This window comes from Cyprinus carpio, chromosome B6 (assembly GCF_018340385.1).
Source record: "Cyprinus carpio isolate SPL01 chromosome B6, ASM1834038v1, whole genome shotgun sequence".
NCBI classification, from domain to species: Eukaryota; Metazoa; Chordata; class Actinopteri; order Cypriniformes; family Cyprinidae; genus Cyprinus; species Cyprinus carpio.
In genome coordinates, this window is record NC_056602.1 from 17,495,286 (window position 1) to 17,514,978 (window position 19,693).

General features: G+C 34.8%; 1 protein-coding gene across 1 annotated transcript in view; it reads right to left on the bottom strand.

The window, feature by feature from the left end:
• Nucleotides 1-19,693, bottom strand: part of LOC109054251 (VWFA and cache domain-containing protein 1) — a 66,378-nt gene that overhangs the window by 20,009 nt on the left and 26,676 nt on the right. The window contains exons 3-9 of the mRNA XM_042725984.1: nucleotides 16,436-16,584; nucleotides 8,839-8,945; nucleotides 4,799-4,925; nucleotides 3,704-3,848; nucleotides 3,400-3,616; nucleotides 2,127-2,276; nucleotides 938-1,171 (exon numbers count right to left, since the gene is read on the bottom strand). Coding sequence (XP_042581918.1) covers nucleotides 938-1,171; nucleotides 2,127-2,276; nucleotides 3,400-3,616; nucleotides 3,704-3,848; nucleotides 4,799-4,925; nucleotides 8,839-8,945; nucleotides 16,436-16,584 — 1,129 coding nt within the window. The remainder of the gene's footprint in view (nucleotides 1-937; nucleotides 1,172-2,126; nucleotides 2,277-3,399; nucleotides 3,617-3,703; nucleotides 3,849-4,798; nucleotides 4,926-8,838; nucleotides 8,946-16,435; nucleotides 16,585-19,693) is intronic.

Below are 19,693 nucleotides of genomic sequence, written 5' to 3' on the forward strand. Positions count from 1 at the left end.
AATCTGTCCCAATATTAATAAGTCAATTTATGTAAGTGGTTATTCATGAAGAAATAATATTAATTGTGAGGTACAAGCCATTGGCAAAAGACAAGTGATACTAAAAAACAACAATGAACAAAGTAGATATGTTTCTTGGGTGTTAACTTCAGGCACCTTTTTTGTCAAAGAGGCTGTTTTTTTAATAATAATAAAAAAAAAGATCTAAAAAGAATTTCCTTGATAACATCTTTTGTTTTTAAAATTGTCTTTATATTATAGATTTTCTTTTTTTTTCTTTTTTTTTTTTTTCTTTTTTTACCCTTGTCCCAGACTATTTATGCAAAAAAAGTTTATATATATATATATATATATATATATATATATATATATATATATATATATATATATATATATATATATATATACACAAACACACACAGAAACACATACACATATATATATATATATATATATATATATATATATATATATATATATATATATATATATATATATATATATATATATATATATATATATATATATATAATAATTGTACATTTAAATCAAATTATGACTGTTCCTTCATCTCTTCCAGGCATCATTTCCATCATAACCTAATAAAGTTTTATTAAAATGTAGAAAATAAAATGAGACATTTTTATGAAGCAATAAAAAAAATCAAGGTAAATATCATTTGTGAGCAGATTTGTATTATGCATCATTTCAAATCGAGCTATAATTTCATCAGAATGACTTCCTGTCAAGCAGCCCCATAAGAGCAGACTCTGCATTTGTGATTTTTGGCTTTACTTATAGTTTAAGTTTACAGTATATAGCAACTTTCTGGTGCAGAGCCACTTCTTCTGAGGTCTTCTGAATGCATTGGGTTTGTCAGAGGGAATATTAATGTGCCAGACTTGAGCTTGATGCCAAGTTGAAGATCTTAACTTACCGTCTCCCATCTGGTCTGCATAAGGCAAGCTGAAGGAGGCCACGTCGATCATTCGATTGGGGAGGTTGATGTAGAAGCGGCCCACGGTGGTCTCCAGGTTACTCAGCTGGTTTAAAACCATCATGCTGCCCTTCACGACAGGCAGGGCGGAACGATCTGGAATGCCATACTTAACAGAGTTCTGCTCAGCCAGGTCTCGCAAGAAGGCCAGCTCCTTGAGTCCCGTTACTCCTTCTGAGGACGATGGTATAGAAAAACTAATTAAAATAGACATTATATACTCAATATCAATGTGATATGTGTCTCTTATGCACCACTGGGTTTTGGAACAAAGCTAGTATCAACCAATTCATCAAAATTTTCACAGATATTGCAGGTGTTTTGTAAAGGTTTTACTTCTTTGGCCTATTTAGAGTGCAGCACGGTAATAGAAAGCCATTCATATCCCACACGGATTACTTAACCGCAAAGCTAAAAATCACACTTAATCTATTTCCATCATGAAATGGTGGTTTTGGACCTTTAACAGAAAGAATAGGTGGTTTTTGTTAGTCACTCTTTCACTTTTGGAGGAACATTCAATTCTGCTGAATTGTTATTGGACTGGACATAAATTTCAACACTCCAGTCTATTAATCTGACACTGTGACAGGTTTTAATATGTGAATATAATACAACTTGTCATAAATGAACCAGACTTCAAATAAGGAAAATATGAGTAATTCCCTGTGTGTGTGTGTCCTTCAGAGCCTCAAAAATACCTAGCCAAAGTAGTGTAACCTGCATTGCCAAGCTAATCAATCTGAATCATATCTCTGAGTCATCTAATGCATAAAAAAGGCCTTTCTCACTCTTTCATGTCACTGAGTGGCCTTTGATGTATTGTCGCATTTCTCTTTCTTCTATTCGATTATCTGCATTTAAATTTTCATGATGCCAAACTAATGTATGCTAATGACAGGCTAATACATGCGGGGAGAGGAACAGCTGAGAAGAGCAATATAATGGAGAGTGGTTTCTTACGCGTAAACGCACACACACAAAGACCAGAAGAAAGATGAAGGGGCGACAAAACAGCTGAGCACGTTTTGAAAAAGCACAAACATGCACACAGGTGTTCATCATGAGCCCTTGTGGCCTGCAAGACAAAGAGTTCATAAAAAAGCAGCACTCCTTGTCTGTATCTCACCGTTCATGAGAGCATAGGTGAGGATCATGACCGAGTTGTTGAGGTGACGGTTCTCCTCTTTGACCACGCTGAGGGTTGCTCTCTTTTCGTGCTCGGATGAGTCTCGGGAGGTGACGCCTGATGACAGGTAGATTATCACCATGTCGGTGTCTGTGAGAGGGAAGACGATCAATAATCAATCATACTGAATATAATAACTGACCTCGAGGCAACTTGAGAACATACACACCAAAATAAGGTGTTTAATACTCTAGTAACTGTTTCTCAGGGACCAATACTTCATGGGCACATTATCTTTTAAGTCTGCATATTTATATAAATAATATAATATATTTTATAGAATAAAAGTTGATTAGCAAGTTTCACTTGCTTGTTTTTTTTTTTTTAGCAATTCCTCCCAGACTAATAATCAATTACCAAAAAAATTACTTGAAAATGAAAAATAACTGAAAATGATTTGTATTTCTTTGTCCAATAAATATTGTAATATATAAATCAATTTGAAAATGTATATATTTAATTTTTTACTATTTAAAAATTTGTCATTTTGACCCCAATAAAAATTTGACAACTTCTGTGTGGTAACAGTTCAGCCTTTCTCTTAAAATCTAACTTCATCATAGTTGACTCTTGTCTGACTGCATGCTAGTTTGATTTTATTTTGTGCATTAAAAAATAAAATCATAGAGAGTTTTTGGTAACGCTTTAATTAAAGCCCTTATGTACAGTACAATGCATTAAAGTTATTCATAATGCATGTTATAATGCATTATATCTTTTCATAAATAACTGGAACCAAAGTTAAAATGCATTATAATATTTGCAGATTTGCACTAAAATTGGTTGTTTGTCATGTTTTAATGCATGATACTTTCTAAAAGTGTGTTCAATTAATTGATAAGTAAGTATTATAATGTATTATAACTATGGTTACAATTATTCATGAGACCATACAATGCTTTATGAGGTGCATTACAAGGCATAATTACTGCATTAAAAATACTTTTATAATGCATTTTACAGAAAGTCCATGAGTATTAGTTTTTTTTTTTTTTATACAATATATAAAATCTATATGTATTAAAAAAACTGTTAACTGAAAACCCTGCAGATACTGGTCACAACCGTTCAGTTAAAGTGTGTTCGAAAATATATATATTTTTTTATAATTCAACATTAAAGAACACTTTTGTTAACACTAAACATAAGATACATAAAGGTAAAAAATGACATGGTGTTAGTAAATCTAATGTAAATAAGCTTTGACTCTTACTAGTCGGCTGTCTGGTGACATTGCTTGTGTTCCTTAACAACTGAAAGGCTTTCTGGAAGCCCAGTGCATGCTGGGTAGAGCTGTCAGACGCTTTAATGTTGTTGATGAAGGTGCTCATCTTCCTCTTAGTCTCGCTGGTAGCAGGTGAGAGGAAGCTTTTGTAGCACTGATCCAGAGAACAGGAACGAACAATATCTGCTATTGTCAACACTGAAATCTGAGGAGGGAAAAAAGGACATTGAGTGCCAAAAGAACAAATGCAAACAGTGGAGGGTGTATGACGATGATGACGTCACTTCCTTACTTTATCATGCTCATCTATGGAGTTGAGGATGATTAGCGCAGCGTCACGGGCGATCTGGAGTTGGGTCTCAGTGACGGAGGCACCATGGTCTATGATCACAACAATATGTTTCGACTGCGGCCTTACTGCTGAAACATACACAGGCCTGCCAACACACAGAAACAAAGATTTACGGTCTACTTATTTGCAGAATGCAAGAACCCTGCACGACTTTTCCTGGATTCTGACGGCAAGAAGCCAAGTGTAGTCCTGGCGTGATTCCCGCTCTCTTCACTATAGTGTTTGTGCAAGAGATCCTGCACTCTATTGTGTTGTTTTTGGAAACCCTTTTCAACTCCAACACTAAGAAAAAGCTGCCCATATTGCCTAAATCTCATATATACATCCTATAAGTGGTTAAAAACCTGTGAGTACCAGATCTGTTGTGCAATCTCCAGCAGGAGAAGAGAAGTTGTGGGAACGACAGCAGAAATGAGACCATCTTTCAGCACATGCACACACTGCCCACAACACTGGGTGGCAGATTCCAGTGGGGTTTAGTAGGGGTGACCCTGCATTCCAGTCAAGGGCATGGGGCCTATTGTAACTACGTTAAACAGACCTAAAAGGCCTCTCTAGAAGGTAATTTACACTCAGCCACACAAGACGCTACATTCTGAGGTGCCTATGACAGAGTGCGATTAACTTACACATCACAATTTTTATACAAAAAGAGAAAATAACCTTTACTTAGTCTCTAGCTAAAATATGGGGGACAAAGAAAAGAAGCAAATACTTTTTTAAAATACTAAGATAAAGACAAAAACAGCTAGAGCATTTGATTCTTTTTTTTAACAAGTAAGTACCTGGCTCAATTTCTAAAGGTTTCTAATAGAAACAGCTTCTTTTAAAAATGCAGTTTTGACAAATATGTATTTGGATGGTATGCATGAAAGTAGTGATAACCATGGGATTCAATACCTTGGTATAGGGTATATCAGTGTTCAGAGTGAAAACTTAAAGGACAGTGCGTGTGTGTGTGTGTGTGTGTGAGAGAGAGAGAGAGAGAGAGAGAGAGAGACAGAGAAAGAAAGAAAGAGAGAAAGCTCTTTGTACCTGCTCCTGTGCTCGTATGTGCCCTTGCAGTGAAACTTGTGTGCAGGAAACACAGTGAATATACCCTCCTCTGAGCTGAAGTACTGCCACTTGATCCCTGGATTAGACTTCAGGTTGTCTGCCAGCACTGAAGTCAAAGAGAAAGCAAGAATAGTTTGCAAAGTTTGATATCTTTTTTATTACTCTATGGTCTTTTCTTAAAAAAAAAAAAAAAAAAAAAAAAATATATATATATATATATATATATATATACACATACATATATACACACATATATATATATATATATATATATATATATATATATATATATATATATATATATATATATATATATATATATATATATATATATATATATACATATATATATATATACACACACATATACATATATATATATAAAATAAAAAAAAAATCAACCAGTTGATTTTGCTATCCATTATTTGTCAATCACAATCACTACAATCAGTCAAGTCATAAATCATTATTAAAGTTTAAAGCAGTATTTCATAGAAACATTAGTATCTAAATGTCCCAAACTCCCAAAGACAATCATCCAGAACTAATTTAATATGCCATGCAGCAGGGATCTATATGAATGGTGTGTGCACTTGAAGTAGGCAGCTGTAGGGTTCATGTCAGTTGAACAGGCCCCAGCTGTGTGACGGCCAGAGCCCAGACAAGCTGATCCTTTCCAAACACTCGAGAAGCACAGCGATCACCACTCTGCTGCCATCAATTCAAGCGTTTATTTACTTAACAGGAGCCGGGAAGTGAAGGAAAGTGGGCAAAAGAACAAGAAAAGACAGGACAAGAAGGAATACAACAAAGAGAGGCAGTGGAGGTATTCAAAAGGGCATAAGTCTGATTATATGTATGATCCTTTTCAGAATGTACTTTAGTAATATTACTTGGATCTTTTACACCGTAAATTAAGAAAGAAAGAAAAAAAGGATGAATACATGCTACGAGAGGCTACTCAGGTCAAATAAATAACCTGCAATTCACCCATTCCACTTAAACATGCCGACAACGTTAAGTGGTTTGAGTGATTCCAAATGTTAACTCAAACAATAAAAGGCCAATATTATATAATATAATAAAATATTAAAATAATGAAAGAAGTAAAGGTTTAGAGTAAACACTAGCTTAAGCCTTTCCAAATCAATTATGTCATTTCATAATAATAATCAAAAGTCATCAAATTGCTGTGGAAACCTGCAGAAGAATATTGGATGCTAAGCACAAACAGGCGTCCCAACCACAAATGAGCCATCCATCCATACCCAAAGTATAAACAGGAACTTTACAGCATGTTGACAGCTTTAAAAATCATACACATGTGCCACCCCATAGTGCTTAATCCCCCATCCAGTGTTTAGAGTAGCTGAGAAGCAGAGTCATGACGTGACACCCCTTCATTTCCTCTATCCCTTCATTCCACTTTAAGTCCTCACTGAATGCTATATTTCTTGCTTACGGTGCTGTCAATTTCATGGTTATTTTTTACTCCAAAAATCATTGCATTTGCCTCTTCCTTATTTAAACTCTTTCATCCAGCCAATGGGAATCGTTGTGTATTTCTCAGTGACACTGATAAACCAAAAGTTGTGTCTAAGTAGGCTATGAACCTAAATAGTATGATCCAAATCATAGTAAACTGCAATGGATTTTTAAAAAGTGCACATTTTCTCATGCATCTGTGGCTAAAACTGACCACTGATCCCCTTGAAATCAAACACGAAGAGTTTGTGATGGTGTGATGGTGCAAGTTCCAATCCCCCATAAAATTTTATCCTCAACCTGATAAAAAAGTAGCATTATTGTGATATCTTGTTCTTATAAATCAGTAACTGGTAAATCAGTTTTTCTTAACCAATTACTGCTTTGCTAAGCTATTAGGCTAAGCGATTTAGCTTTCTAATTGAAGGCTAACTGTGAAACTGTAATAACTTGGCTAACTGTGGAATTTTTTTTTTTTTTTTTTTTTTTGAAGAACAAAGTTCAAAAGAAGAGCACAACATTTCTTATAACATTTCTATTAAATGGATCTTTGCAAATTAAAAAGTATTAATTTCTAGGGCTGCCCTCAACTAAGGATTTTTGTGGTCGACTAGAATTTGTTAATTTAAGCATTAGTCGACTAATCGCACATTTTTAAAAAACCATTTAAATCATTATAATGAGCCTTTAATTCCGTAAAAGCCTAAAAGCACTCTAGTACACGCATAAAGCTTGCCACAACGCACCGCAGAAGCTATGAATATGAATGTGTCAGTGAAAAACAGTAAGGAGACTGCATTAACATTTGAATAATTTGATAAACTGCTTTCGTTTTCGTATTAAGGGATGCGTTTCATATGGAATACATAATCTGAGAATTTGTTTTCCATTTGAATCAGTTCATTGGAAAGCAGACATTTCACTCTTTATAGATATATTTTTAATGTCTGTAAGGCAAAGATATACACGGAGTTTCGCGCTCAAGTTAACACACTGAGATGGCAGAAAGCGCATCACATTATTTTACAAAAGCACGGTATTGTGAGTGCACATAAATGTGTTGTGGTACACTCCTAAATGCATTGCAAAGTCTGACACGGAAGAGAAGAAATTGTTGAAAAAACTCGTTATTTTTGTTTTCTGTGTGTACAAAAAGTATTCTCGTAGCTTAATAAAATTACGGTTGAACCACTGATGTCACATGGACTATTTTAATGATGTCCTTACTACCTTTCTGGGTCTTGAACATGATAGTTGCATTGCTGTCTATGCAGGGTCAGAAAGCTCTCGGATTTCATCAAAAAAATCTTAATTTGTGTTCCGAAGATGAATGAAGATTTTACGGGTTTGGAACGACATGAGGGTGAGTAATTAATGACAGAATTTTAATTTTTGGGTGAACTATCCTTTTAATAGTACTTATTTTTCTATCAGCAACAAAATAAGTCAATACTTTCAGTGCCTATAAAGTTGGGATGCAGCCTTATGACAGTCGGGGGAACTCTTACAGAACTCTGAGAAATAAACAGACCGGGATTTGAAGAGGAGTAAAGGGTGAAACAAAGGACACCAAAGGGGGTGGGGGGGGGTGTTGGGAAATAGGAACCAAACCTACAAACTAAATCAAAGACATCACAACACACACAAACACAACATTATCTCTTTCTTTCTCTCTCATCACTTTATTCTCAAGGTTTTTCCTCCCTCTTAATCTTTTTGTCTCTTTTCTCCCTCTTCCCTCCTCCCTCCTCTTTTCATCAATGTTTAGACTAACAGGGATCAAATATGACTGATGACTGCCTGCAAGGTTAGCAGGGTCAGTATTCAGTGACAAATGGAGGGAGAGTGGTAACATGAACTCCTGATGACTGCCTAACAAAAATAAACATCTGTATGAAGATGAATTGAGATCATCTGTTCTGGAGGGAGAACGAGAATCAATCAGTTCATACAGACAATTCAAAAAACAATTCTACATTTCACTATGCACCATTTTAGATATTTTAATACTGAAATATATAACGGGGAACCTATGCAATTCAATTCACAAATATAATCTGATTATTTTAAAGAACTGATCAAAGTATGACAAACTACTTGCTGAATCCATCACAAGTTACTGAATTTACTGACTCTGTATTCTGTTGACAAACCGAGCTGTTGACACTGGCGCAGTGTATAAAGTGATAAAACATACACTTCCTGAACAGTGAGGTAGAGCAGATATAAAAGGGGAAAAGAGCACAGAGGTACAAAGCTGTGGCCACTTAAAAGGGAAAGGAATAAAAACAGAGAGATGAGAGGAGAGAAAATAAAGTATTTCCACGTGCAAATCAGCAGGGTCACGTATTCAACAGCCTTGTTCATTTTTTGTCTCACTCTAAAGGCCAAAAAATCTTTGAAGATTTGACGTCAGGAAAGCAATATTGTTCTTTGCAAATGGTTGCTATGGCAACAGCTGGATAAGTGAAAACTGGCTTTGGGTTTTTGAAGCTTAGACAATGTGTGTGTGTGTGTGTGTGTTTTATACACACCAGAGTTGAGGTCTCGTCCTGGGTTGAAAGCTCGACTATTGACGGTAAGGGAGAGACGATCACAGCTGATAGTCTTCGAAACATTGGTGTTAAAATTACCATCAAATCTGAAATCAGAGAGAAGACAAAACATCAGTACAGATACTTTAACCAGTCATAATTAGAAAGGGACAATGAAGAAAACACAGTCCAGCACTTGAGCGGTGAGTGTTCAGTTTGTTCAAGGCCTCAGTCATGAAGAAAAATGAAGCTGAAGTGTTCATCTGAGGAAGACTGCATCGATATCTATTTCTACCAGCTGCACAGCTCTTGTGCTGAAGATGAAAGAGAAAGATGGAGGGATGCAGTCTGAGGGGACAGGATGACGAGAGCAGATGGGAGAACCTTTTTGATTTTATTCACAGCATCCAACACTTTTAGACAGGCATGAAGAGGCAAATTTATATATAAATATATAAATATAAAAAGAAACTTAAAAAAAAAAACTGCACCGCTACGGTTCAGTAAGATTTTTTTAAATATTTACTGAAAAATATTTTATTCAGCAAATATGCATTAAAAATTGACTAAAAGACAGTAAAGAGATTTTTTATGTTGTAAAAAAATATTTTCTTTCAAACACACAACTAAAAAAAAAAAAAAAAAAAAAAACACAACATCCACAAAAAAAAAAAAAAAAAAAAAAATATTAAGCAGAAAAACATTACTGACAGCAAAAACATGTTTCTTGAGCACTAAATATTAAGATTGCTAAAAAAAAAAAATTTCTGAAGGATCATGTGACACTGAAGACTGGAGTAATAGCTGCTGAAAATTCAGCTTTACCATCACAATAATATGCTGTGCATTTTAAAATATCTTAAAACAGCAAATAGTTATTTCAAATTATAACAACACTACACAATATTACTTTGTACTGTATTTTAGCTCAAATAAATGCTTTGGTGAGCAAAAGAGACTTCTAAACTAAGACAAGTTTCTAAAACATAAAATAAAATCTTACCTGTATGGCAGTGTACATATATAAATATAAAAACAGAAACATATATTTATTTAGAAAAAAATGATACAAGTCTTACTATTACTTTTAAGGATGAAAACTCAAATCTTATTTTAATTATTAATATTTAGTATTTTAGTCTTCATAAAACTAACTAAAACCATTACAGGTCAATCTGCCCAGTAACGCTCCAGTTATTAATCCAATAATGCAATGCACAAAACACACTCTGACTGGCAAAAAACATGTTTATACACACTGCAAATAGACAAGCAGTAATGCAGTCTGACTTGCTTTATCTTGCATAGTTTTGTTCATGGTTTGAAAATGAGGACATCTTTCAACCCGTCCATTTTGGCATTCAGATGGATTCACACTAAAGAGAGAGAAAAAATGTTGTGTGTGTGTGTATACACACACACACCCACACAGTATATTGGAAAATCTTCTGTTTGGCTTGGCTGATAATAAGCCAATTTAATGTGCCATCTATGCAGAGTTATATGGTTAGTTGCATGTCGACAGCATTGATTAGTGGCACAGTGGCCATTAGTGATCAGGAACCCGACTAGATTTGTAATTAACAATCATGAGTTTTGTCAATTCAGAATGTGCTCCAAACAGATAATATTTCATATTGCCGCCCATTATGCTGCTGTTTCAGGTCTCTGCCTGCACTAATCGAGCACTGATCTAAGCAGTGTCTCCAGAGATCTTGCACTGCCACACTCGCTTTCATCTCCCTTATGACTCTACAAAAACACCGCCGCACAAACACACACTATCTCTGTAACAAGCTCTAGCCATCATTTCCTCATCATCTGCCAACCGACTCTGTTCTGATGGCAGATGCTGCATATATCTTTCTGTTCTTCTTCACACAATACCCATACTGCACTGCTCTCCCCTAAATGCATCGCATTTGTCCTTTGCCACATTAACTATGTATGTTCTTTTCCTTCACCCATTACTAAACTAGTGTCTTTCTCACTGTTGGGTTCATTTCTCTCTCCCTATTATCGTCGTCTCACAGAGCCAGAGCGGGGCTGCGGTTTGATTGACGGCTGCTGTGATGTGCAAAGCGCTTTGAACTTCAGACATTTAATTCCCATCAGGCCCTAGTCATTAGAATTCTCCTTCAACACTTTAGATGTGGTGGCAAAGCAAATGTGCTAGATAAAAAATAAATTTGCAAGCTGCTTTGAATTTTACAACAGAAAAAAGACGGGAGAGCAAGTGAGCAAAAGGGAAATGGGGGGGAAAGAACGAGTTGTGAAAATATATACTGAATAAAAGCTGGAGACTTATAGAGACGTGTTTGATTTCAGTTCAATATGCAAATTAGGGCCTCTGCAAAAACATTGAGAAAGAATGAGGAGAGGAAAAAAAGGAATAAATGGAAAAACAAGCCCTCTGGTATTGTTCAGCTTGCATGGTGTAAAAACTGCATCTGACCCGAAAATAACCAAGAACTAGAAACACATCTGCTGTTCACTTCTAATTGCATATTTCGATTTCAAAGACTAAGATTTCAATCATATAAAAAAATCCTAACATTAAGGCCAACTGTCATTATCTCAACCATTTAAAACTAAAAATTCCAATCAAATGTTCATTTGATTCCGCTGAAAATTAATTAAATAATTATAATGAACAATACCTGATGTCACAGTTGCATTAGAAACATGCATTAAATTCTCTTTTAAAAGTATGTGTATATTACCAAAAAAAAAAAAAAAAACCAATATTGGATTTTAAACATATGATGCAGTTTACAAAATACAGATACCAACTTACTATATTTAGAAATAATAATAACAATATAATAATTAATTAAAATTTTTGTTCATTAGATTTTATAACTGACACAAATGGGAATGAACACATGGTCAAAAAATGGCTAAATAACCAACTAAGCTGATATCTTGGTTTATCAAAAGAAGAAAAATAAATCCTTTAGTCTTAAGCGGCCAAAGTAGCATTTTGTGCTAAAAGTAAAATGGGAAATATATAATACATAATATATCAGATTACAATTAAATGTACAATCAGGCATTAGAACACATTCATTCTAAATGAATGTTTAATCTGTGTCAGTACACAGTCATTAATATCTCTTTATTAATACCGTCTATGAGCTGCAATCACTTTTAGCCTCTTAATATTTAAACTAAGCAAAGAGCCGTCCTCATGTACGGAGATGAACTCCTCTTTAGTGGCACTTCATGTTTGACGGTGACAAGAACAAGTGCCTGTGATTCTATTCCACAGCTAATAAAGTGCTGGCAGATCGGTGACGTCTCGCCACGCGGCGGAGATAAGATGCACGTACCACTGCGGTTTCAGCTCTGTCTCTCACACACTCACTCACACTCTCACTGTGTCTATCAGAGCGGGCTTCATTAGCACAGCGGTCTCCGAGAGTTAAGAGGGAGGCTCAAGGGGGATTATGGGAAAAAGAGGTTCCCTATTTCGCCCTGCATTGAATCAGGAAAGCATGCAGTCCGGCAGAGCAGCGTTTAAGACCCCTTTGTGGTGACTTAAGCCCCTCTTCCCGATCCCTTTCTGTATCCCCCTCTCTCTCACACACACAGTAACGCCGTCTTTATTAGCTAAGGCTCAGAGCCTGTCCAAACGGTCTGGCTCCAAAAGGATTGGGAGATACAGACCGGATTAACAGTTAACAGGGAATGACAAAGGAGTGAAAGAGGGAGGAAAGGAAATCAGGAGAATGAGAGTTTGTTTGTGGGGGAAGAAACCCTAATCAAGAAATGTAAACACTGGAGAAAAAAAAAAAGATCCAAGTGGAAAAAAATGATAACAGGAATGTGATGATCTAAATTCATTGCCATAAAAATAAAAAAAAATTATATATATATATATATATATATATATATATATATATATATATATATATATATATATATAAACATAATGGATTTTCATATATATATTATATATATATATATATTTATATATATATATATATATATATGAATATCTGAAATGTTTTTCTCCTACTACCTGAAATTCGCAATCAATTTAATAAAAATATATATATTTTATTTTATTAAGATTATATGTATATAGCCTATGTTGTAAACATCATACATATAGACTAGATTAAAAACTTTGGGGTCTGTAAGATTTTTTTTAAATGTTTTGAAGAAAACTTTTGTTCACCAAGGCTGCATTTATTTAATCAAAATTACAGTAAAACAGTAATATTTTGAAATATTATTACAATTAAAATTATTTTAATATATTTTAAAATTGAATTTATCCATTTAATGGCAAAGCTGAAAATTTCCGCTTTCATAATTCATTGATGAACAAAAAGTTTAATAGAACAGAATTTGGAAATTTGAATATCATTAAAAGGCTAAAAATGATACTGCTTCATAACCATACATGTGCGTCATGATATTTAGATGATACTGAAAGTATTTCAAAGAATATTATGGTATTACCATGGGCCAAGAAAAAAAACATGGTATTTCCTTGGTTCTGGTAATAACGGTTGTCGCTTATCACATGTGCATGTGGAGACTGTAGACTCCACATGCACAAACTTCAACATCATTAGTATTGCAGACTATCCTTTGGGCAATACACAAATGTAGCTTAACACTCCACCGACTCTTAAATCCCCCTAAGCAGAGAGAGAAAGAGAGAGAGAGAGCAGTCGATCACATGCGTCCTGAGTAAAGGGCTATTTCTAGACAGTTTCATCGCTGGTTAAGTGTAGCAGAAGGCCGTGGGGGTGAGTGTTGATTAAAGCATTCTCCTGTGCCAGAGGTCAGCGCTCCTGGGAGAACAGACACCGCTGGGATGTATGATGGGGATGGGACATTGATATGGTGTGAAACATTTGATCTTTCGGCCGTGACTGGGCTTTATGAGGGCAGCTGAACTGAGGTCTGATAGAGGACACAATGTCGGAGCAGATGTCATAGGCTTTAAATCTCTAGAAACCTTGTCTGAAAATGACTTTATTATCTATTCATTCCGTTATTACATTAATCACAGCACAGGCATTTTTGTGATTCCTTGAGGGCAAAAGTATGGAAGGCTTTATCTCACAATTCTCAGAATTGTAAATAAACTCAAATAGAGAGATATACATTTAAAATTGGATTATATAAACTCTGGGATGAACTGTGCGATAAAGATTTGCAATTACATTTTAATTTTTTTATTCCAAAAAACAAAAACAATTTGAATTGCAAGATGTAAACAAGAGAAGAAAGTCAGAATTTTAAGTTTATATCTTGCAATTATGAAATATTTTTTTCTCTGAATTGTGAGAAAAAGTTTAAATTGAGAGACATAATCTCAGAATTTAGAAAAAGTAAAAATTACCTTTTTTTTTTTTTTTATTAAACTGTGGAAAAATGCGCTTCCATAAAAAAAAGTATAATATAATCTATTTTTTAATATTTTGTTTATTCTTGATGCTTATACTGCCTTTACATAAAAGTTTGTAATGTCATTTAACCTTATGAATCCAATGTTCTCAGGTAGCCTAACCTTTAAATATATTACTAAAACAAAACCCTGACAAACATTTTGGAGATGTTTTGGAAGTGTTGTTTTTTCCCAAAGCAAGTACACAGGAGCTACACTAAAATTCCTAGAAAACATTATCAAGATGTCCACTGAGTTAACTGAAGAACAACTTGGATTGGACACGACAGGTCACAAGATCTCAATGTGCTGGCCACCATAAGGATGGACCACCCTCACGCAAAATAACATGACTTTTCTAGAGATCGCTGATATATCTGATGTATCATGTAAGGGTACAGCATTGTAAACCTATCTGTCGAAAGTACTGTTCACTTCTACAGTTTAGAAAAATGTACATTATATTGTTCATCATGCTGTCATAATGAAAGGCTTTTCAAAAACCCACAAACAGGATGTAACATGATCATATCAAGGCGGTGTATAGTACATTCCATTGTTACGAAAACTTGAAGAGGCGGTTTAGATAAACATCGATGAGCTGATTGGGCAGGTGTGTGAAGGTTTAAGCCAAATGATGTGTCATTCATAAATACATCAGTGTTGTCTTGTAGGATAAAGCAGCTTCTAGCTAGCTCTTTTATGCTTTTTCATCAAGCCTCAGGTGATATTAACAATGCGTTGACTTTGATACTGGACACTGGATGACATACTGGAAAACCTGAAGTAAACTTCTATTTCTTCTATTTCTATAATTTTACTTCCCTTCAACACATCGTAAAAGATGTTTCTGTGCCTCGGGGACAGAGACATTTTCCAAAACAGTCCTTTGAGAACTGCACATTTTCTGCACATTTTCTTCTTTTTTTTGACAAACGCAAACTTAATCTTGAAGGAAAAAACTAAAGATTAAAAAAAAGTGACAAAGATAGCAAGCAAATTCTAGCCCATGTATAGAATTTTTATGTTTTTAAAAATTAGTATTTTATGTTTACCAGGGCTTACCTTGATCACAGTTAAAAAAAAAAAAAAAAAAAAAAAAAAAAACAGTAATATTGTGAAATATTATTTAAATTTAAAACCTCTGTTTTCCCATTTAAAATGTAATTTTTTCCTGTGATTAATGAATTTTTCAGCAGTTATTACTCCAGTCTTCAGAGTCACATGATCCTTCAGAAATCATTTGAATATGCTGACTTGCTTTAAGGAAACTTTTTTTTTTTTTTTTACCTTTTTTTTTTAAAGATTCTTTGGTGAATAGAAAGATCAAAATCAATTTATTGCATCCTTGCATTTATTGCAAAAAAAAAAAAAAAAAAAAAAAAAAAAAAAAAACAGCAGTGTAAAATTAATATTTATATTTTATTAATTTCCACTACCTGGTCTGGTCACAGTTTAAATATTTATAAATGATGTTTGCCATGACTGTGGGAGCCTTTTTCTAATCTAATCTACTGACTAATTACATTTTTTGCCAAAGTATGCAGAAACCTGGCTTCTCTCTTAAAGCATACTGAACAAATTAAGAAAATGTAGAGGAAAAACAACTCAATAATAATTCATTTGTATAACCAGCAGAACCTTTAAAATGTCAAATGATAGTGAAGGGATGCATACAGGAAAAAATATGAACCGATAAAGGATGAAAGAGACATAGCTGAGAAGGTCAATGGATGATGGAGAACATCCTTTCAGACAGAGATAAAGAGTTGCAGAGAAGATGAAAATTCAGAGAAGTAGAGCCAAACATATGAGCCTGGATGTGTGAGTGAGACAGTCAGTCAGTCAGACAGACAGAAGGGAGGGACAGTTAAGACACAAAGCAGACAAAAGATATAGCAAAAACTCTGCAAACTGCAATGGGAGAGAGAGATTAGGTTTGAAAGGGCAGCCTGACAACTAAGCTAACAAATCACTGCCTTTCAGTGATTTAAACACAATATTTGTGGCATTTAAAAATGCGTTCCTCATTCACATAAGCTTAGTCACACCCTTTACACATGCACACAGTAAAATCAGTGAAACAAGTAAATGACAATGACGCATCAGATTCACACAGATTTAACATGCTTTAAATGCACTTAAAGGTGCAAAAAAGTCAAATTAAAGGAGTAATAAATGACTACTCACTCCATCATGGAGGGAGGGATGGTGCAGCAGTCCTGGATGGCTGTGAGGGGGGATGTGAGGTGGGCTGTGTAAGAGGCTTCCACCACCTGCTTGTTCCTGTTCACCACATCCAGGTACCGGTTAAACTTCTCACGGATCTTTTTTGCCAGCTGAAAACAATAAAAACAGATGTATTCATATCGATGGCATCGTCTATCGGCCCAACCCTATTTGATATACACACTTCCTGTTTGAGAACTCCCTTTCTATTAGTCCTGTGAAATAAGATGAGATTAATTTGCTTTCCAAATCTAGCCCTCCACTCTACATCAAAGAGCGCTTGAGCTAACTTTGTTAAGTAGTAATCGATCACCATTAGACATGCATTGTCAGCTGCTGCAGTGCCACACGCATTGGGAAAATGGTTTGGTGCTATAAGGGAAAACAGAGTTCATAAACCAGAAGAGGTTTCAGAAAACTGGGATGTTGTTTTAGCTTTGGGTCTATACTGCACTTGTGTGAAGGAGTTACGGCTGATTAACTTTGTTTCTGTGAGTTCTGGTTTACCCGTTGCAGACTGGAGTTCCCTGGAGAAAGTTATTAACTAGAGCAGCAGAGTTTCTAAAAAAAAAATCCTGCCACATGAGCCACTTTCTTTTCACCAGATGTTTTAGTAAACCAAAACATGCACACATACAAAGCATTAACTCTTGAATTAACAACAACTTTACATAAGACTTGAATTAAGGTAAGATCAAATGATAAATCTCAACCTCCAAGTCCAGGATTGGAGAAATGTACCATGACCCATTAACCGGGAACATCCAATAAGCTGCCTGTTTCAGCCATTACTGCTAAACTTCAATGTTATTCTCTCAAGTTCACAATCCAAGGGAAACATTCCCACTTCAGACAGATCAGAAAATAACACTATCTAACCTTGTATCTACTTTTGTAGAATATAACCAAACTTTCAAGCCTTGAAATAGAGCTGGAAAGTAACTTCCGGTTATTGTGCTCAATTCACAATATCAACTACATTTTTTCAAACAAAAAATGAAACAAGCTAGAGCTAATGTCAAATAAATGATCTAATTCATAAATATCTTATGACAAACTGTGTGAAAATTAATTTGGGTATTTCACAAGGTCTGTTTCCTAGCTCATTAAAATGGTGACATTAAGAAAAGACAGGCTTTATTTGTCTTTGTGTACCTACAAGACATGGACATGATCCTAATTGGAGCCGTTTTCCACTGGGGTGCCTTTTCAACTTGCACAAATGGCAGTGCCAGGCCTTCATTACCATATGTACTCTAAGACTGGCAGATGTTGACAGCATTGCCAAACGAGCAACTGATGAAAGTCATTTTTTTTTTTAGAGGAAACCAGAATAATGGGATTTGTAGTTACAGATCTAAAAGTGTTATTTTATAACCTTTACAATGGTTAATAAAAGAAGAACTAGAATATCAACTAAAACAATAAATAGAGAAAAAGACAGTACAAAGCAGTACAAAGGAAACATGAGCAACCACACTGTAAAAAATGATTGTGATTTGAACAGTAGAAGACTGTAAAAACCTGTCAATCGGTTAACAGTAAGTTTTAGTATAGAGTGAATAACTGTTAAAAAAAAAAATTGGTTGGAATATTAACATTATATTAGTTAATGAAATACATGTTTTTACAGTGAATTTAAGTTAAGTCTGTAAATCCTAAAAATTTGCTGACATATTTTTTATGGTAAAGTTCTGGCAACCGCAGCTGCCAGTATTTTACCGTATATTTCAGATGTTTTTTTTTGACACCATAAAATGTAAATCAATTAATTGATATAATGCTTTATTTTTCCTCCCACAAAATAACAACAATCAAAGCTGTTACAAAATACTGCACTTTTTTTTTTTTTGGCTAACATGAAAGATTAATTCACAGGTTTTAGAAGGTTTCTAAGTTGAAGTAAAATAATGTCTGGTTTACATGCTTGACGTTTATATTTTTTATACTTTCAGGAACACACAATGGTTTAAAAATCAGAGGTATGGTTCAATTATGTGTGTTGCAGAACAAAAATTCTTAATTTTACTCAAATTAACAACCATTATTATTCCCATATTCTTCATTCTTCAACAAATAAGAAATTCTTGAATATGCTAATTCTCTTTCTGATTTTAGGAAAACAAAACAAAGAGCTCTATTAAACAGAAACTAAAACTAGGTCAATTTAATGAGATACAGATTTCAGCGCTAAGAACAGACTGTATTTAGGCTGCATTACCATACCACAAAATAATATAAAAATAAAATTATTAATTTCTAAATTTCACACATTTGTGTGTACTTACTGCTGTATATTAAGTCAATCATTTTAACCCAAAGTAGTTTTCATACATGTATGATAAGTGGAAAAGTTGATTCACATGTTCCACTTAAATGTAACACTTCAATAAGTCTGAATCTACTCAGCTTAGTCAACAACACCAGCGGCAAGATCCAAAATAGTGGAGTAATCATTTTAATTCTTCGTCTACATCTCCTTTCCTTTTTATACGAGTACATCCAGTACCAATTCATGAGAAACAACAAAACAGCATTATAGCATGACAACGCCTGAGTCACTTCATAATCAAACACGTTCAGGTCTCGATTGCCTCAGCAGGCAGAACGGTTTATCAGCGTCTACCCCAAAAAACCCTGTTTGGCAATTAGCTGTCGAGGTGTCGCTAGGAAAACCTGCCAGCGATCGGCTTAATCTCTCACCAGCAGCCGGTAAATAGCTGCAGGTGAGAGGAATGAGAGAGAGAGACAACGTACAGGAATATGTCACACAAAAGAGCTTCTCTTGGCACGGAAACCCAAGAGTAACAACCTGTCCGTTCTTGCTCAGGGCGTGTGTGTGTGTGTGTGTGTGTCGCTGAGAAACACATTCATAGGATACGAGCTCAGTTGCTGCCACTCATGCTGATTCGTTTTGAGGCTGGTCAGAACAGAGTGTATTAACACTGAAAGCTCTTTATGCCTTACAGCAAAAACAGAAGCTGGAGTAGGCAAGAGGGAGAGGCCCATGGCAAGAATAAATCACACTAGTGCATGACAGGCTTACTGTCTTAAAAGTGACGGAGAAACGAAATGCATTCCCACAGTTTCAGATGGAAAAGTAATGAAATGAAATTCCATGGTTACTGTGGCCTAAATTATAATTTTTAGCTGTGATGATACATATGCACACACTGTATATATTATATTGTATACTGTATACTGTGTACAATATATTTT